General features: G+C 40.5%; 1 protein-coding gene across 1 annotated transcript in view; it reads right to left on the bottom strand.

Moving 5' to 3' along the window:
* ggt5b (gamma-glutamyltransferase 5b) overlaps positions 1–15,734 on the bottom strand; it is a 55,768-nt gene that overhangs the window by 20,387 nt on the left and 19,647 nt on the right. Inside the window, exon 2 of the mRNA XM_060909183.1 lies at positions 4,763–4,890. Coding sequence (XP_060765166.1) covers positions 4,763–4,890 — 128 coding nt within the window. The remainder of the gene's footprint in view (positions 1–4,762; positions 4,891–15,734) is intronic.

Genomic DNA, 15,734 nt, shown 5'->3' with positions numbered 1-15,734 from the left:
AGTAAATGTTACTTTTATAGACCAAGCACAGGGAAAAAATATGGAATCACTCAATTCTGAGGAAAAAAATATGGAATCATGAAAAACAGACAAACAAAAGAACATTCAAAACACATCACTAGTACTTAGTTGCACCACCTCTGGCTTTTATAACGGCTTGCAGTCTCTTAGCCATGGACTTGATGAGTGACAAACAGTATTCTTCATCAATCTGGTGCCAACTCTCTTTGATTGCAGTTGCCAGATCAGCTTTGCAGGCCGGAGCCTTGTCGTGGACCATTTTTTTCAATTTCCACCACAGGTTTTCTATTGGATTGAGATCTGGACTATTTGCAGGCCATGACATTGACTGGACATGTCTTTCACCAAGGAATGCTTTCACAGTTTTTGCTCTATGGCACGATGCATTGTCATCTTGGAAAATTATTTCATCATTCCCGAACATCTTTTCAATTGAAGGGATAAGAAAACTGTCCAAAATGTCAATGTAAACGTGCATTTATTGAAGAAGTAACCACAGCCATCTCCCCAGTGCCTTTGCCTGACATGCAGCCCCATATCATCAAGGATTGTGGAAATTTGGATGTTTTCTTCAGGCAGTCCTCTTCATAAATCTCACTGGAACGGCACCAAACAAAAGTTCCAGCATCATCACCTTGTCCAATGCAGGTTCGTGATTCATCACTGAAGATAACTTTCATCCAGTCATCCACAGTCCATGATTGCTTCTCCTTAGCCCATTGTAGTCTTGTTCTTTTCTGTTTAGGTGTCAATGATGGTTTTCTTTTAGCTTTCCTATATGAAAATTCCATTTCCTTTAGGCGATTTCTCACGGTTCGGTCACATACTTGTACATTGACTCCAGCTTCCTCCCATTTATGCTTCATTTGTTTTGTTGTACTTTTTCGGTTTTCAAGACATATGGCCTTAAGTTTTTTGTCTTGACGCTTTGATATCTTCCTTGGTCTACCAGTACGCTTGGCTTCAAAAACCTTCCCATGTTGTTTGTACTTGGTCCATATCTTAGATACAGCTGACTGTGAACAGCCCACATCTTTGGCAACCATGCGTGAAGAGTTACCTTCTTTAAGAAGTTTGACAATCCTCTCTTTTGTTTCAAGAGACATCTCTCTTGTTGGAGCCATGATTCTTGCCAATCCACTTGGTCCAGCAGCCCTCCAAGGTGTGATAACTGCGCTGTTTCTAACTGCAGACTAACGAGCAGATCTAATCTGAGGCAGGTGTCAATTTAGGGAAAGGAAATTGACTGGGTGAGTCCTTACTTTCTACCTGAAAATTGAGTGATTCCATATTTTTTTCCTCAGAATTGAGTGATTCCATATTTTTTCCCCTGTGCTTGGTCTATAAAAGTAACATTTGCTGACTATCACAATGTATTTTCTTTGTTTATTTTAGTGTTTCTGAAGGCCAAGAAGGTGCACTTTGGAATGACTTTATTATTGTATCATGTTTGTGATCTCAGTTTGTTCTACAGAATAAAACGTCTGAATGAGTGCTCATCCAAGACTGGTGATTCCATACTTTTTGCCAGGGGTTGTATGTTTGTTGTTGTTGTGAACGAGCGAGTCACCAGAGGTCCATAACTGGGGTCCGTACCGTAGGATATGGACCCGCTCGCCAGCCAATCAGAGAGCGGGATTTGATGGAAACCGGACTGCGAAAAAAATAAACACAGTTATTCTATCTACATTCACTGGATATGAGCAATCACACGCTCTGATTGGCTACTCTACTACTAGGATATCAGCTCATATATACATATATGAGAGAGAGTGTCAAGCATTTTTGACGTGATGCTCAACATCAGGGGTGTCCAAACTGATCCATAAAGGGCCATGTGGCTGCAGGTTTTCATTCCAGCCATGCAGCAGCACACCTGATTTGGCTTATTCAATCAACTGACACACCCACCCTTTAAACAAGGGTGGGTGTGGCTGCAAGTATTTGACTGTGTGAAGACAGTTCAGTTGATTGAATGAGCCAAGTCAGGTGTGCTGCTGCATGGCTGGAATGAAAACCTGCAGCCACATGGCCCTTTATGGATCAGTTTGGACACCCCTGCTCTACATGGCTCTGGTCCCACTGCTGGAGCAAATGATGCTTTCTTGAGTTCTCATGCTGACATGAAAATTTCACCAACTCTAATGACTTATTTTGACAACTCATTCATAAGTTTTTCTGTATCTTGACTATTTTCTACACTGTTGAACAATACTGAAGACATCATAACTATGAAATAACATATGAAACATTATATGGAATTATGTGGTAAACAAAAAAAAAGTGTTAAACCCAAAATGTTTCATATTTTAGATTCATGGTAGCCACCATTTACCTTGATGACACTTTGCACTGATTGTGTTATCTTCACCACCTTCAGCTTGACTGCTTTTTAATTAACAGGTGTGACTTGTCACAAGTTAATTAGTGGAATTTACTGCTTTCTTAATGCATTTGAGATTAAATAGTAAATAATAAAAATACAGTAAATAGCCCTATTCCACAACTGTAGTAATCCATATTATGTCAAGAACCACTCAAGTAAGGAAAGAGAAACGACACCCATCATTACTTTAAGACACTTCATGTCTTAATGAATAAAAATAAAGAAAAAACATTCAATTAGAAGGTGTGTCCAAACTTTTGGCTGGGACTGTGTGTGCCCTTAGCAAAAAGTAGTATACTTAAAGTTCATTTTATTAAGTATGCTTCAGTATAAGTATTGCAAGTATACTACAGACCATGTACTTTTAGTGTACTAGAAAGTATACAAATTTAATACTTTTTTGGACTAAATTGGAACATTTCAAGTTTATAAAAGTATACTTTAAAGTTCATTTTAAGTTTGCAAAAGTACACTTTAAAGTATACAAGTACACTCATCTATATACTATCAATGTACTTGGTATATCCCTCTCGTATGCTTAAAGTTTTCCACAAGTACACATATCGATATACTGCCATTGTACTAGTTCTATACTTCGAGTCCCTATTTTTAGTTTATTATTGTATACTTTAAGTACTGTATACTTTTATAAACGTTGGTTATTTCACTAGTTTACTTGTTATACTTTAAGTTTGCTTGGCATATTACTTGTAGCTTACTACTTATATACTGGAAATATACTCCTTAAAGTATTCTTAAAGTTTACTCATACTGTATTGGTTGAATTTGCGTTGATGATGCAAATCGCAAAATCCTGGAGGGTCTGACTGTTATGTTTGGATGAGACAGAACGATATGCCATGTGCTTTTGGGTATTTTTAAAACACTTCACATGATTGGTTGAGACGCACTGTCTTCCGGTTCAGTGACCAATGATGTAATAGTTCACAAAACTGTTTTACCCGCTAAATAAACCCTTCGGAATACTTCGGTCCTTTCCAATATTTTCCGATTGGTGTGTAAACAACGCTGTATTTACCGCAGTGCTTGCTAGCTGGTGCCGACAAATTGATGCGCACAAGATTCAGTAAAACGCGACTACACGCTCTCTACTTATAAATGCGCGACAAAATGAATAGATACGCGATATCACTCTCGCGCCCAAAAAGTGGATGTGCGACAGACAGATAAAAAACGCGTATTATCGCGTATTACGCGCCCTAGATTAGGCTCTGGTATACTTCCTCAGTTTTAGTAAAAAAGTATACTCATTGTACACTTGAATAAACTTTTTTTTGCTAAGGGTGTGTTCACACTGTCTCATCAATATGCTGTAACAGTAAACAAAATGTTATATCTAGTTTATCTAGATATCTAGTTTCAGCTAGTTTTGGGCCAACAAAAACATTTGTGCTGCAATGTAACAACCATTAACGTTTTTGCTTTAAAAGATATATTTTTTTCCAAAGTTGGGCCATAAAGAGTCAATAACAGTTCCTGTACCAGGTCAGTGACACAGGAAACACACTGAGGCTACATCCACACGACAATGGCAATGAGATTTTTTTTTAGCGGGTAAAAAAAAATATCGCGTCCACATGGGCAACGGATCAGTAAAATATCAGGTACATATGGCAACGCAATGCTTGCTGAAAACGATGCAATACACATGCCACACCTCTACGTGCGCTGTAAGACAGTCCCATCGGAGACACCAGAACAATAGAAGAAGTAGGACGCATGCGCATAAACCCCTTCTTCTACCCGGCGTGAAGCACTCACAGGAACAAACACACAACAAGAAGAAGAAGATGGCTTAATTTTGCTTCAATAATGCGAATAAACTTAGCAGCGACTGCAGCACTGAAACTACTACTACTCTGTGGTCCGCCATTGTTGCTGTTGTTACGAATGATGCGCGCGAGAGTGCTGCTTGTTCTAGTTATATGGTTGTGATGTCATCGTAAACAAATCCGTTCTACTCATCCAGACGACTTCGCAACAGCGCCGTTGCCAGATTTTTCCACTCTGGAAACCGTTCTCAAAAAATATCGTTTTGGGGCACCCAAAACGCCGGTGCCGTGTGGACGCCAGGCCGAAACGACAAAAAATTTTATCAGATTCACCTGAATCCGTTGCCGTGTGGATAGGGCCTCATATTGGTTGAATAACACTTGGCTGTTTCCCCTCCACTTCCCCTTTCTTACTCTCTTAAGTACAGTTGGCAATCTCTGAGCAGTTAGTGAGGCCTTTATCTTCAACGATACAAAAAGAGCACACCTTTGGCTCTGATTAGGATCCAAACCTAGTACGTGAAGTGAATGAGGATGCATTGAAAACCGTAATTAAACATACCGTTTTTGTCCATGATGGTGAAGATGGAGCCTCCTCCAAGTCCCATGCTCTGAGGATTAATTAACGATGTACATAGCAGCGCAGAAATAGCAGCGTCTACTGCCGAGCCACCTTCTAACAGAACATCCCTTTAAAAAAAAGAAAGAAAGAAACTTTATTCGAACAATTATTCAGTGTAATACTGAACAGTGTTCATTACAGTATGTATCCCCTAACAACTTTTCATACTCAAAGAGGGCAACAATAATGCCAGAAAATACTGAGCTTCAATTACTGGATTAGGAAAACTGCTAGCTGTTCCAATGTGGTATATGCATGGCAAACACACAATACTGCTACCATTTAAGTGGCTAAATTTGTTGCTAAGCAACTGGAAAATATAGATTCAAATGTAAGTTAGCTAATGGCTGAGGCTAATAGTTTAGTTCACTAGCAGATCATTATGGATTCTTTTATATGGACAAAGTAAAGAGACAGTTTCAGGAGAAATGAGACCAAACTGTCAGGAATGTCAACATTTCCCTTAGGTTTCATCTCATCTCATTATCTGTAGTCGCTTTATCCTGTTCTACAGGGTCGCAGGCAAGCTGGAGCCTATCCCAGCTGACTACGGGCGAAAAGCGGGGTACACCCTGGACAAGTCGCCAGGTCATCACAGGTATTGAAGCAGTTAACAGGGAAAAAGCGCTAAACTGCTGAAAAGTTAAGACAAACCCATCGTTTTAGGCTACACATTTTTCTCCACAGAAACCTATGTTTATGAAAACAGCTAAACATGACTTAACATGCTGAAACGGCAACCTCAGGACATGAGGATTCTCTTATGCTTTATTTATTGAATATAATCTGCTGTGATAAATTGTTTTTCTAAAGAGATTACTTAAGTCTCGTAGCTATTTATGATGTTCAAGAACCTTCTTCACCCACCAAAATGCTTGTGTAACTCACATTAAATGTTTAGACAACATGAAAATTCCAGCAAACAGCCAACATTTTTTAGACAGAGTAGCTTGTTTAGACTCAGATTCACCACACACACACACACACAAAAGCAAACAGACGTAACATTGAAGAAGATGCACATCAGTATTTTGGGGGAAAGGAAGCAGTTAATAACAGCAGAAGAAGTCAAGTCTCAGCAGGCGTCAAATACATAAGAATCAATAGGTCACTGCTTGAAGAAAACAATATTTTTGATACAGGAGCAAACAGCTTCAGACAGGAGCAAAGGTGGCCAACTCTGTGAAACTGGAAAATACCACTGCTGAACAAAAAGGGTGGAAATCTGATTTCTTGCAAAAGCAGGGACGAAACTATCTACATCTCTATATATGTAGCTGAAATCTTTAGCTGAAACTAACCATTTCTGAACATTTCAATAATTGATGAGTTTTTGTTATACTAGTCAGGGTTGTGGTGGATCTCATCCCAGGAATGCCAAGCATGAATTGGGAAGAAGAACAACTTTATTCATCACACACTTGTGAAATTCCTCTCTGCATTTAACCCATCTGAAGCAGTGAACACACACACACAGAGCAGTGGGCAGCCATGCTAACAGCACCCAGGGAGCAGTTGGCAGTTAGGTTCCTCACTCAAGGGCACCTCAGCCCAAGGCTGTCCCATATTAACCTAACTGCATGTCTTTGAACTGTAGGGGAAACTGGAGCACCCGGAGGAAACACGCAGACACGGGGAGAACATGCAAACTCCACACAGAAAGGCCCTCGTCGGCTGCTGGGCTTGAACCCAGAACCTACTTGCTGTGAGGTGATAGTGCTAACCACTACACCACCGTGCTACCCACACACATCACACACAAGCTGCCAGTCCATGACAAGGCACTGTACATACACTCATTTACACTTACAGGCAATTCAGAATAGCCAGTCCACCTACCAGAATGTTTTGGGTAGTCGGAGGGAACTGGCAAGAACACAGGGAGAACAGACAGTAACCTGAGCTCAGGTTCAGTAGGAACCCTGGAGCTGTGAGGCAGCAACACTATCCGCTACACCACTGTGACACCCCATTAGCAAATAAACCATTTCTACAAAACATTTCAAAACAGTTAGGGCAGCTCTGATAGTATCTATCAGGATAAATGCATTCCTAAACATTCTGTATGTAATATACTATCTATCATACAGTTAAAATATCTCAACACTTGCAAACTCAACTTTACACACCAGCAGGCTAAACTGAAGATTCACACACTGATTGATTTTAAGCAAACTCTTGACTATTTTGTAGAATCATAAAGAACCTGGAGAAGAATTGTTAGAGAAGCAGCTTTGGGACCAAAAGGGTCACTGGTTTGATTCCCTGGACCAGCAGGAATGGCTGAAGTGCCCTTGATCAAGGCATCTAACCCTCAACTGCTCCCCAGGTTGCTCTGGGTATGTTATGTTGCTTTGGAGCTGAGTGGAGAAACATCTCAGATGTTTTACATGACTTACAACCCCGATTCCAAAAAAGTTGGGACAAAGTACAAATTGTAAATAAAAACGGAATGCAATAATTTACAAATCTCAAAAACTGACATTGTAATCACAATAGAACATAGACAACATATCAAATGTCGAAAGTGAGACATTTTGAAATTTCATGCCAAATATTGGCTCATTTGAAATTTCATAACAGCAACACATCTCAAAAAAGTTGGGACAGGGGCAATAAGAGGCTGGAAAAGTTAAAGGTACAAAAAAGGAACACCTGGAGGACCAAATTGCAACTCATTAGGTCAATTGGCAATAGGTCATTAACATGACTGGGTATAAAAAGAGCATCTTGGAGTGACAGCGGCTCTCAGAAGTAAAGATGGGAAGAGGATCACCAATCCCCCTAATTCTGCACCGACAAATAGTGGAGCAATATCAGAAAGGAGTTCGACAGTGTAAAATTGCAAAGAGTTTGAACATATCATCATCTACAGTGCATAATATCATCAAAAGATTCAGAGAATCTGGAAGAATCTCTGTGCGTAAGGGTCAAGGCTGGAAAACCATACTGGGTGCCCATGATCTTCGGGCCCTTAGATGGCACTGCATCACATACAGGCATGCTTCTGTATTGGAAATCACAAAATGGGCTCAGGAATATTTCCAGAGAACATTATCTGTGAACACAATTCACCGTGCCATCTGCCGTTGCCAGCTAAAACTCTATAGTTCAAAGCAGAAGCCGTATCTAAACACGATCCAGAAGCGCAGACATCTTCTCTGGGCCAAGGCTCATTTAAAATGGACTGTGGCAAAGTGGAAAACTGTTCTGTGGTCAGACGAATCAAAATTTGAAGTTCTTTATGGAAATCAGGGACGCCGTGTCATTCAGACTAAAGAGGAGAAGGAAGATCCAAGTTGTTATCAGCGCTCAGTTCAGAAGCCTGCATCTCTGATGGTATGGGGTTGCATTAGTGCATGTGGCATGGGCAGCTTACACATCTGGAAAGACACCATCGATGCTGAAAGGTATATCCAGGTTCTAGAGCAACATATGCTCCCATCCAGACGACGTCTCTTTCAGGGAAGACCCTGCATTTTCCAACATGACAATGCCAAACCACATACTGCATCAATTACAGCATCATGGCTGCGTAGAAGAAGGGTCCGGGTACTGAACTGGCCAGCCTGCAGTCCAGATCTTTCACCCATAGAAAACATTTGGTGCATCATAAAACAGAAGATACGACAAAAAAGACCTAAGACAGTTGAGCAACTAGAATCCTACATTAGACAAGAATGGGTTAACATTCCTATCCCTAAACTTGAGCAACTTGTCTCCTCAGTCCCCAGACGTTTACAGACTGTTGTAAAGAGAAAAGGGGATGTCTCACAGTGGTAAACATGGCCTTGTCCCAACTTTTTTGAGATGTGTTGTTGTCATGAAATTTAAAATCACCTAATTTTTCTCTTTAAATGATACATTTTCTCAGTTTAAACATTTGTTATGTCATCTATGCTCTATTCTGAATAAAATATGGAATTTTGAAACTTCCATATCATTGCATTCCATTTTTATTTACAATTTGTACTTTGTCCCAACTTTTTTGGAATCAGGGATGTATAAGGAAACACAAGAGTGCCGAAGCAAAGGAACTAGGACAGAGAAACATGCCTCAGAAACAACTAAAAAAACATGAAATGTACCCCAGGGACATTAGAAACAAAGGAGCACAAAGGAGCAAAGGAAGTTAATAAGGAAAAAAAAACAAACAGTTTATGGATTATGGCTGACACAGCTAAGCATGTGATCCAGTGCTAGCTACCCTTAAAGTGCATATCCTGGACCAATTTAGTTTTTTTTTAATATATATATATGAAAGTATGTCCCTTTACACACTCATCCAGAAGGGTAATTTTGCACAAGGCCATCTGTCTACATCAGAAAAAAAAATAACAAAACATGTCTGGAAAAATCCCAAGGGAGTCTGGAGCCAGATTCGTGACGTCACCTGCGGAAGCGCCAGCCAGCTGCGAGAGCTTGCACAGTTTCAGTGCACAGTCTGTGTAGACCAAGTTTAGCAGCTAGCGATTTTGCACTGAAATATGGAATTGTCACCTTCAGCTTCAGCTTCTAAACCCATGGATTCATGTATCAATGCTCATCTATCTATTGTTACACAAATCATATTTTTTTCTAATTACTATTATGTATTTATATATTTCTTCATTTAGAAGAGTACTGGCTACTGGAGGAGAAAGATCTCATAAGCTACACACATGGAATCGGCTAAGTAGGGTTGTATATACATTTAATGTGTTTGACAGATCCCAAGATCTCAAGCCCTGACATGCATATCCCATGATACATGTGAAGTAAATTGTAAAGAAATTGTGACCCTGGGCGCTGTGTGAGACGGCTGCCTCTCCAGTAGCGCTGTAGTTTTTAGCTCTTTAAAACTCTTTTTTCCCACCTTTTTACTTTTCTGTTCTTCTTACGAAGACATAGTGTGTTTTTCTTCATATCCCATGGATATTTTTAACTTTAACATGCAACCAGGAGCCAGTTTTCTTGCTTATTCGAGAGAAGAGCTGCTGGCCCTGAAAACAATGGGACAAGCCGAGATACGACACCCCATCCCGACCAAGCTGAGGAAGAAACCCAGGAGCTGCAAAGCCGGGGCTAAGCTAAAGGCTAGGCTAGCGGACAACCGGAGGCGCTACAAACAATGTGAACTCGCTGCCGAATAAGGTCGACGAGCTATCCGCACTGAACAACCAGCGGATTTACCAGGAGAGCAGCTTATTTATTTTTACGGAGACATGGCTAACACACCTTGTACCAGATGCTAACGTGGACCTGCAGGGATTCACTGCTGTGGGAGCCGACAGAGACACTAAAGCATGCAGGAAAGGCAAAGGTGGGGAACTCATCATTTACGTGAACAACCGCTGGTGTAACCCGGGACATTTCTCCGTAAAGATAGTCTTATGTCGCCCGGACTTGGAGCTGCTAGCATCATCATCTGTGTTTACATCCCTCCGAGGGCAGATGCAGACGCTGCATGTGAGGGGATTCACTCTGTCACAGCAAGGCTGCAGACACAGCACCCTGAGGCATTTGTGATCATTTCTGAGGACTTTAAACATGCTACTTTGGACTTTTCTTTGGCTGCTTTTTACCAGGCTGTGGACTGTATCTTTTTAATTTCCCTGAGGGAACCTTCCCAAAGAGATCAATAAAGTTCTATCTAATCTAAGTGTATTATCGCCCAGCGCTTTCGTGTTGTTTACTTTTGTGTGTGTCAATAAATAACATTATCCGTGTACCACACAAACACAGGAACACCTCATTTAGAGTATAGTCTCTCTTATTTCTTACCCTGGCAACAGTCGACTTGTGAATCGCCGATTTTCTTGGTCTTTTTCTCGGCTCTGCTTTGGTCCTCGGCTTCCGGGTGTGCCTCACACAAAGCGCTCCCGTTTCTCTCTCATTGTCCGGTCTTTTGGAAAACGATGAGTACTAATCCCATCATGATTGGTGTTGCTACACCCTCCTACGATACATCTGTTAACCATTTTAATAATTATATAATAACGTTGAAGAAATTTGCAGAAAACTACCAGGTCGTTTTCTCATAAACAAACCAGCGCTGACGTAGGATTCAGAGGGAGGCGTCCCGCACGTGATGTCACGAAAATCAATGTTTGCCAGGAAATCCAAATGGCAAGTTTTTTCAGAGGCGGACGAATTCACCTCAAATGGCTTGATTTCAACTGAATTTTTCTGGTATTGTGCAAGGTAAAAAAAATTGCACAAAATGCAGAATGTGACAGATATTTGACCAAAGTTTAATATAAAACAGGAGAATTACATTGATCTTGCTCCTGAATTTACCCGTGATATGCACTTTAATGCTACCGTTACAGGTATCAATCTAACTACCTGTAGCTAGCCAGATTTGTTAAAAGCTTACCTAAGACTAGGTAACCTATTACAATGTCCAGGTTTGCAGAAGCTTTGGCAATATCAACGTGTACATAGCAGTAGTAGATAGTAACTAAATAGCCCTTAAGATGGCAGTGGACATTGAAAGGGAGGGTAAGTGAAAGTATGTGTGTCAGTCAACCAGCTGAGAGTGAGCAAACTACAAACATGGACAACCCGGACTACAACTCCCAGTGCACACAGCGTCCTCTATCTCCCACCTACTGAATCACAGCTGGCTCGCAGTTCCGCAATTACCTGTCCCTCCATATAAACCCCAGTCACATTCACACCATTGCGAAGTATTGTCCTGAGTTTCCCAGTTTGTACCAAGCCTTGTATCTTTCTGACTGCTTTTCTGACTATTGACCCTCGCTAGCTCTTCCTCATTTTCTCGCTCTTTGTCTTGTCCTTGTTACGTTGTTTGCCAATCGCCCGACCCATGCTAGCCTACTGACTATGATTCCAGTCCCTTGTTTTGGCTTGGTTTACTCTGCGAAAGCTGTCTTCCACTGCACATACATCTGTAAGTGCCTGCATCCTCACAGTGTGTTATTGGAACACAGACTGAAATTGATGCTATATATTGAACAAATGTTTTTTTTTTCCTGCAGAAATAATGCTAATGATCAAATGGTTAAAATGCAACACACAGACACATGCATACACACGCTTTGCCAGACAGTTCCAGGTGTACTATAGTTTGTTTTTCATAATAGAGCAGAGCAAGTCTGATCTGGTGACACAGTGAAATATCCCAGAGGTCAATAACACACACACACAGACACAGCCCACATAATAAAGTAATCCTCCTTTTGTTTCTTTTCTTTCACAGTAGTACAACTCCAGCCAGAAGACCAGTCTTATTGTCCAGAAAATTCAGTAAATGTCAATAATATTAAGTTAAAAATCTACTTAATACTACACTCTACATCTTTTATTCGGAATAAATGACTAATAGGAATTTTTTTTCTAACAAGCGTGATATTCCTGCCTTCAGGTTCTGCATGAAGAAACATGACATTTCTAAGAAATACACACACACACACACACACACATAACCAGCTAGATAAAACATATACAGTAGCTGCTCTCCAGTCCGGGTCATGGTGAAGAAATAAAAAAAAAACAAAAAAAAACAGCAAGTAGAAACGTATCCTGAAAAATATAAGCATCACCACTATGTTCAGACATATTTACTCACCTGAAGAGTAAAGTGAAACAGTGGGAATATATCAGAAAATGGCTTCAACAACAGGGAAATGATCCCAAGCATCTTCATACTTCCACAATGAATGACAAGAAATGCAAGCTGAAGCTTTTGGAATGACCTTCACAGTCCTTGACTTGAAAGTCGTCTTTAAAAATGTAGGTAGAGCTTAAACATATTGCGCATGCAAGACAGCCCAATAACATATCAGAAATAAAAGCATTCTGCAAGGAAAATTCATTAAACAGCAATACATAGACTCCTACCTGACTATAAAAAGTGTTTGCAAACTGGAAAGTCTGTCAAAGGTTGTGTTTCTAAATACTGACTTGACAGCGTCCATACTTTCACACATGCCACAATTACTATTTTCTATTATTCTATTTTTTTTAGTCAATCAAATATAAAGTAACTATGCTTTCATATTTGCAGGGATTTTTTTTTATTGTTTGCTGCATGGGTTGTGTTTTTTCATTCCAAAAATGAACAAAATGCCATTTGTCCAGGAGTGCCAAGACTTTTGCATACATCTGTAGAAGCAGTTGTGCTCATGATCAGGAAAGAAGCTGAGAGAGCAGAAAAGTAGTTGCTGTACTTTCTAAGGTTGAGGTAAAAGGGGAGCTGTCCTGAGCAGATGGCTAATTCTGATTGGTACATCGGTAGATTTGATATCAACTCTACCAAATATTGTCTCAGCCAAATTAAATTGTCACACAAAAATGACAGAAATTAATTCATCTTGTAGTGAGTGGTCAGCCACAGAAAATACAGCCAACAGTCAGAAGCTAATGCGTTGATAGGGGGCTTTAAAATGTGTAAAATCTATATCCCCATTTCTGAAAAACTTGGTGTTGTGTAAAATAGAAACAGAATGCGATGATTTGCAAATCATTAAAACCATGTATTTAATTGAAAATAATAGACAACATACCAAATGTTGTAACTGAGAAATTTTATTGTTGCTTGAAAAATATATGCTCGTTTTCAATTTCATGCCAGCAATATGTTTCAAAAAAGTTGGGACAGGGGCATGTTTACCACTGTGTTGCATCACCTCTACTTTTAACACTCTGTAAATGTTTGGGAACTGAAGAGACCAATTGCTGTAGTTTTGAAAGTGTTCCATTCTTGCCTGATGATACAGGATTTCAACTGGCCAACAGTTCGGGCTCTCCTTTGTCATATTTTGCGCTTCATAATGCAACAAATGGTGCCAGTGGGTGACAGTTCTGGACTGCAGGCAGGCCAGTTTAGCACCTGGACTTTTTTTTTTTACTACAGAGCCATGCAGTAGTAATACTTTTTGTATGTGCATAATGTGGTTTAGTGTTGTCTTGCTGAAATAAGCAAGGCTTTCCCTGAAAAACATGTTGTCTGGATGGCATCATGTTGCTCCAAACCCTGTATGTATCATTCAGCATTAATGGAACCTTCCCAGATGTGCCAGCTACCCATCCCATATACATTAATGCACACCCATACCATCGCAGTTGAAGCTGATAACAAGCCGGATGGTCCCTCTCCTCTTTAGCCCGGAGAATGTGATGTCCATGATTTCTAAAAATAATTTCTACTTCTGATTTGTCAGAGGGCGGCACGGTGGTGTAGTGGTTAGCGCTGTCGCCTCACAGCAAGAAGGTCCTGGGTTCGAGCCCCGGGGCCGGCGAGGGCCTTTCTGTGTGGAGTTTGCATGTTCTCCCCGTGTCCGCGTAGGTTTGCTCCGGTTTCCCCCACAGTCCAAAGACATGCAGGTTAGGTTAACTGGTGACTCTAAAATTGACCGTAGGTGTGAATGTGAGTGTGAATGGTTGTCTGTGTCTATGTGTCAGCCCTGTGATGACCTGGCGACTTGTCCAGGGTGTACCCCGCCTTTCGCCCGTAGTCAGCTGGGATAGGCTCCAGCTTGCCTGCGACCCTGTAGAAGGATAAAGCGGCTAGAGATAATGAGATGAGATGAGATTTGTCAGACCTCGGGACAATTTTACATTTCGCCCCAGTCCATTGTAAAAGAGCTCAGGCCCAGAGAACGTGGCTGTGTTTCTGGATATAATTTATATCTGGTTTTAACTTGTATTTGTGGATGCAGTAATGGAGTGTTTTCACAGATGATGGTTTTCTGACGTGTTCCTGAGCCCATACAATGATTTCTACGACAGACATGTGTCTGCTTTTAATACAGTGTCACCTGAGGGCCTGAAGATCACAGGCATCCAATATCAGTTTTCAGCCTTGTCTCTTGCATACAGAGATTTCTCCAGATTCTCTGAATCTTTTAATGATATTATGGACCATAGATGATGTGATGTGATCCCCAAATTCTTTGCAATTTTACACTGAGGAACATTATTCTTAAATTGTTGCACTGTTTGCCCATGCAGTCTTTCATAGAGCAGTGAACCTCTCCCCATCTTTACTTCTGAGAGACTCCGCCTCTCTGGGATGCTCTTTTTTTTATACCCAATCATGTTATTAATATGTTGGCAATTAACCTCATTAGTTTGGGGGGGTGTTCAGTCTTTTGTGGCCCCTGTCCCAACTTTTTTTTAAAAATGTTGCTGGCACAAAATTCAAAATAAGCACATATTTAAAAGAAAAAAAAATAGAGTTCCTCAGTTTCAACATTTGATATGCTGTCTTCGCACTATTTTCACTGAAATATAGGGTTCCATGGCTTGCAAATCATCCCAACATTTTTGGGAATGGGTTGTTCTTTAATTACAAAAAAAGATAAGAAAAGAAAAAGAAACCTGAAAATGTATGAGGATTTCAGGATTAATGTCATGTCAATCTTGACACTGGCAAGATATAAGTTTTAGGATACCTCTGATAGTAGGTGAGAGGTGATGTTTCAGACCCTTTCCATCCTGTGTGTGTGTGTGTGTGTGTGTGTGTGTGTGTGTGTGTGTGTGTGTGTGTGCGCGCACAATGAAATGTGATAATGGGTCTCAAGAGAAACTTTAACCAAAAGTCAAGGAAACACAATGTCAATTGGCACCACATTCAGGAAATGGAACATAAAAAATAAATGAAAGGTGATAAAGCATGTGACCTCTGTTAGTGGAATTCTGTAATGCACAGTCGGACTATTGTTCCTTTGCTAATCTGGAATTTAAGTTTCTCCTTGGCGAAATCATGGCTGAATTGGGTTATGCTAAGCATGTGATCATGCGTTACTAACCCCAATAATGCCAAAACAACTTCAGACATGTCTTCCTAATTTCATTACTGTATAACTTTCTGCCACTTAAATAAACAGTCAAGCCAAAAAGAAATGTACACAATATCTCCTTTACCCCAAGTGTAGTCAGTCAGCCAAGACATGTTTGGTGTCAT

This window comes from Neoarius graeffei, chromosome 25, assembly GCF_027579695.1.
Source record: "Neoarius graeffei isolate fNeoGra1 chromosome 25, fNeoGra1.pri, whole genome shotgun sequence".
Lineage (NCBI taxonomy): Eukaryota > Metazoa > Chordata > Actinopteri > Siluriformes > Ariidae > Neoarius > Neoarius graeffei.
The sequence above is the reverse complement of the archived record's forward strand: the minus strand, read 5'-3'. Positions and strand labels throughout refer to the sequence as shown.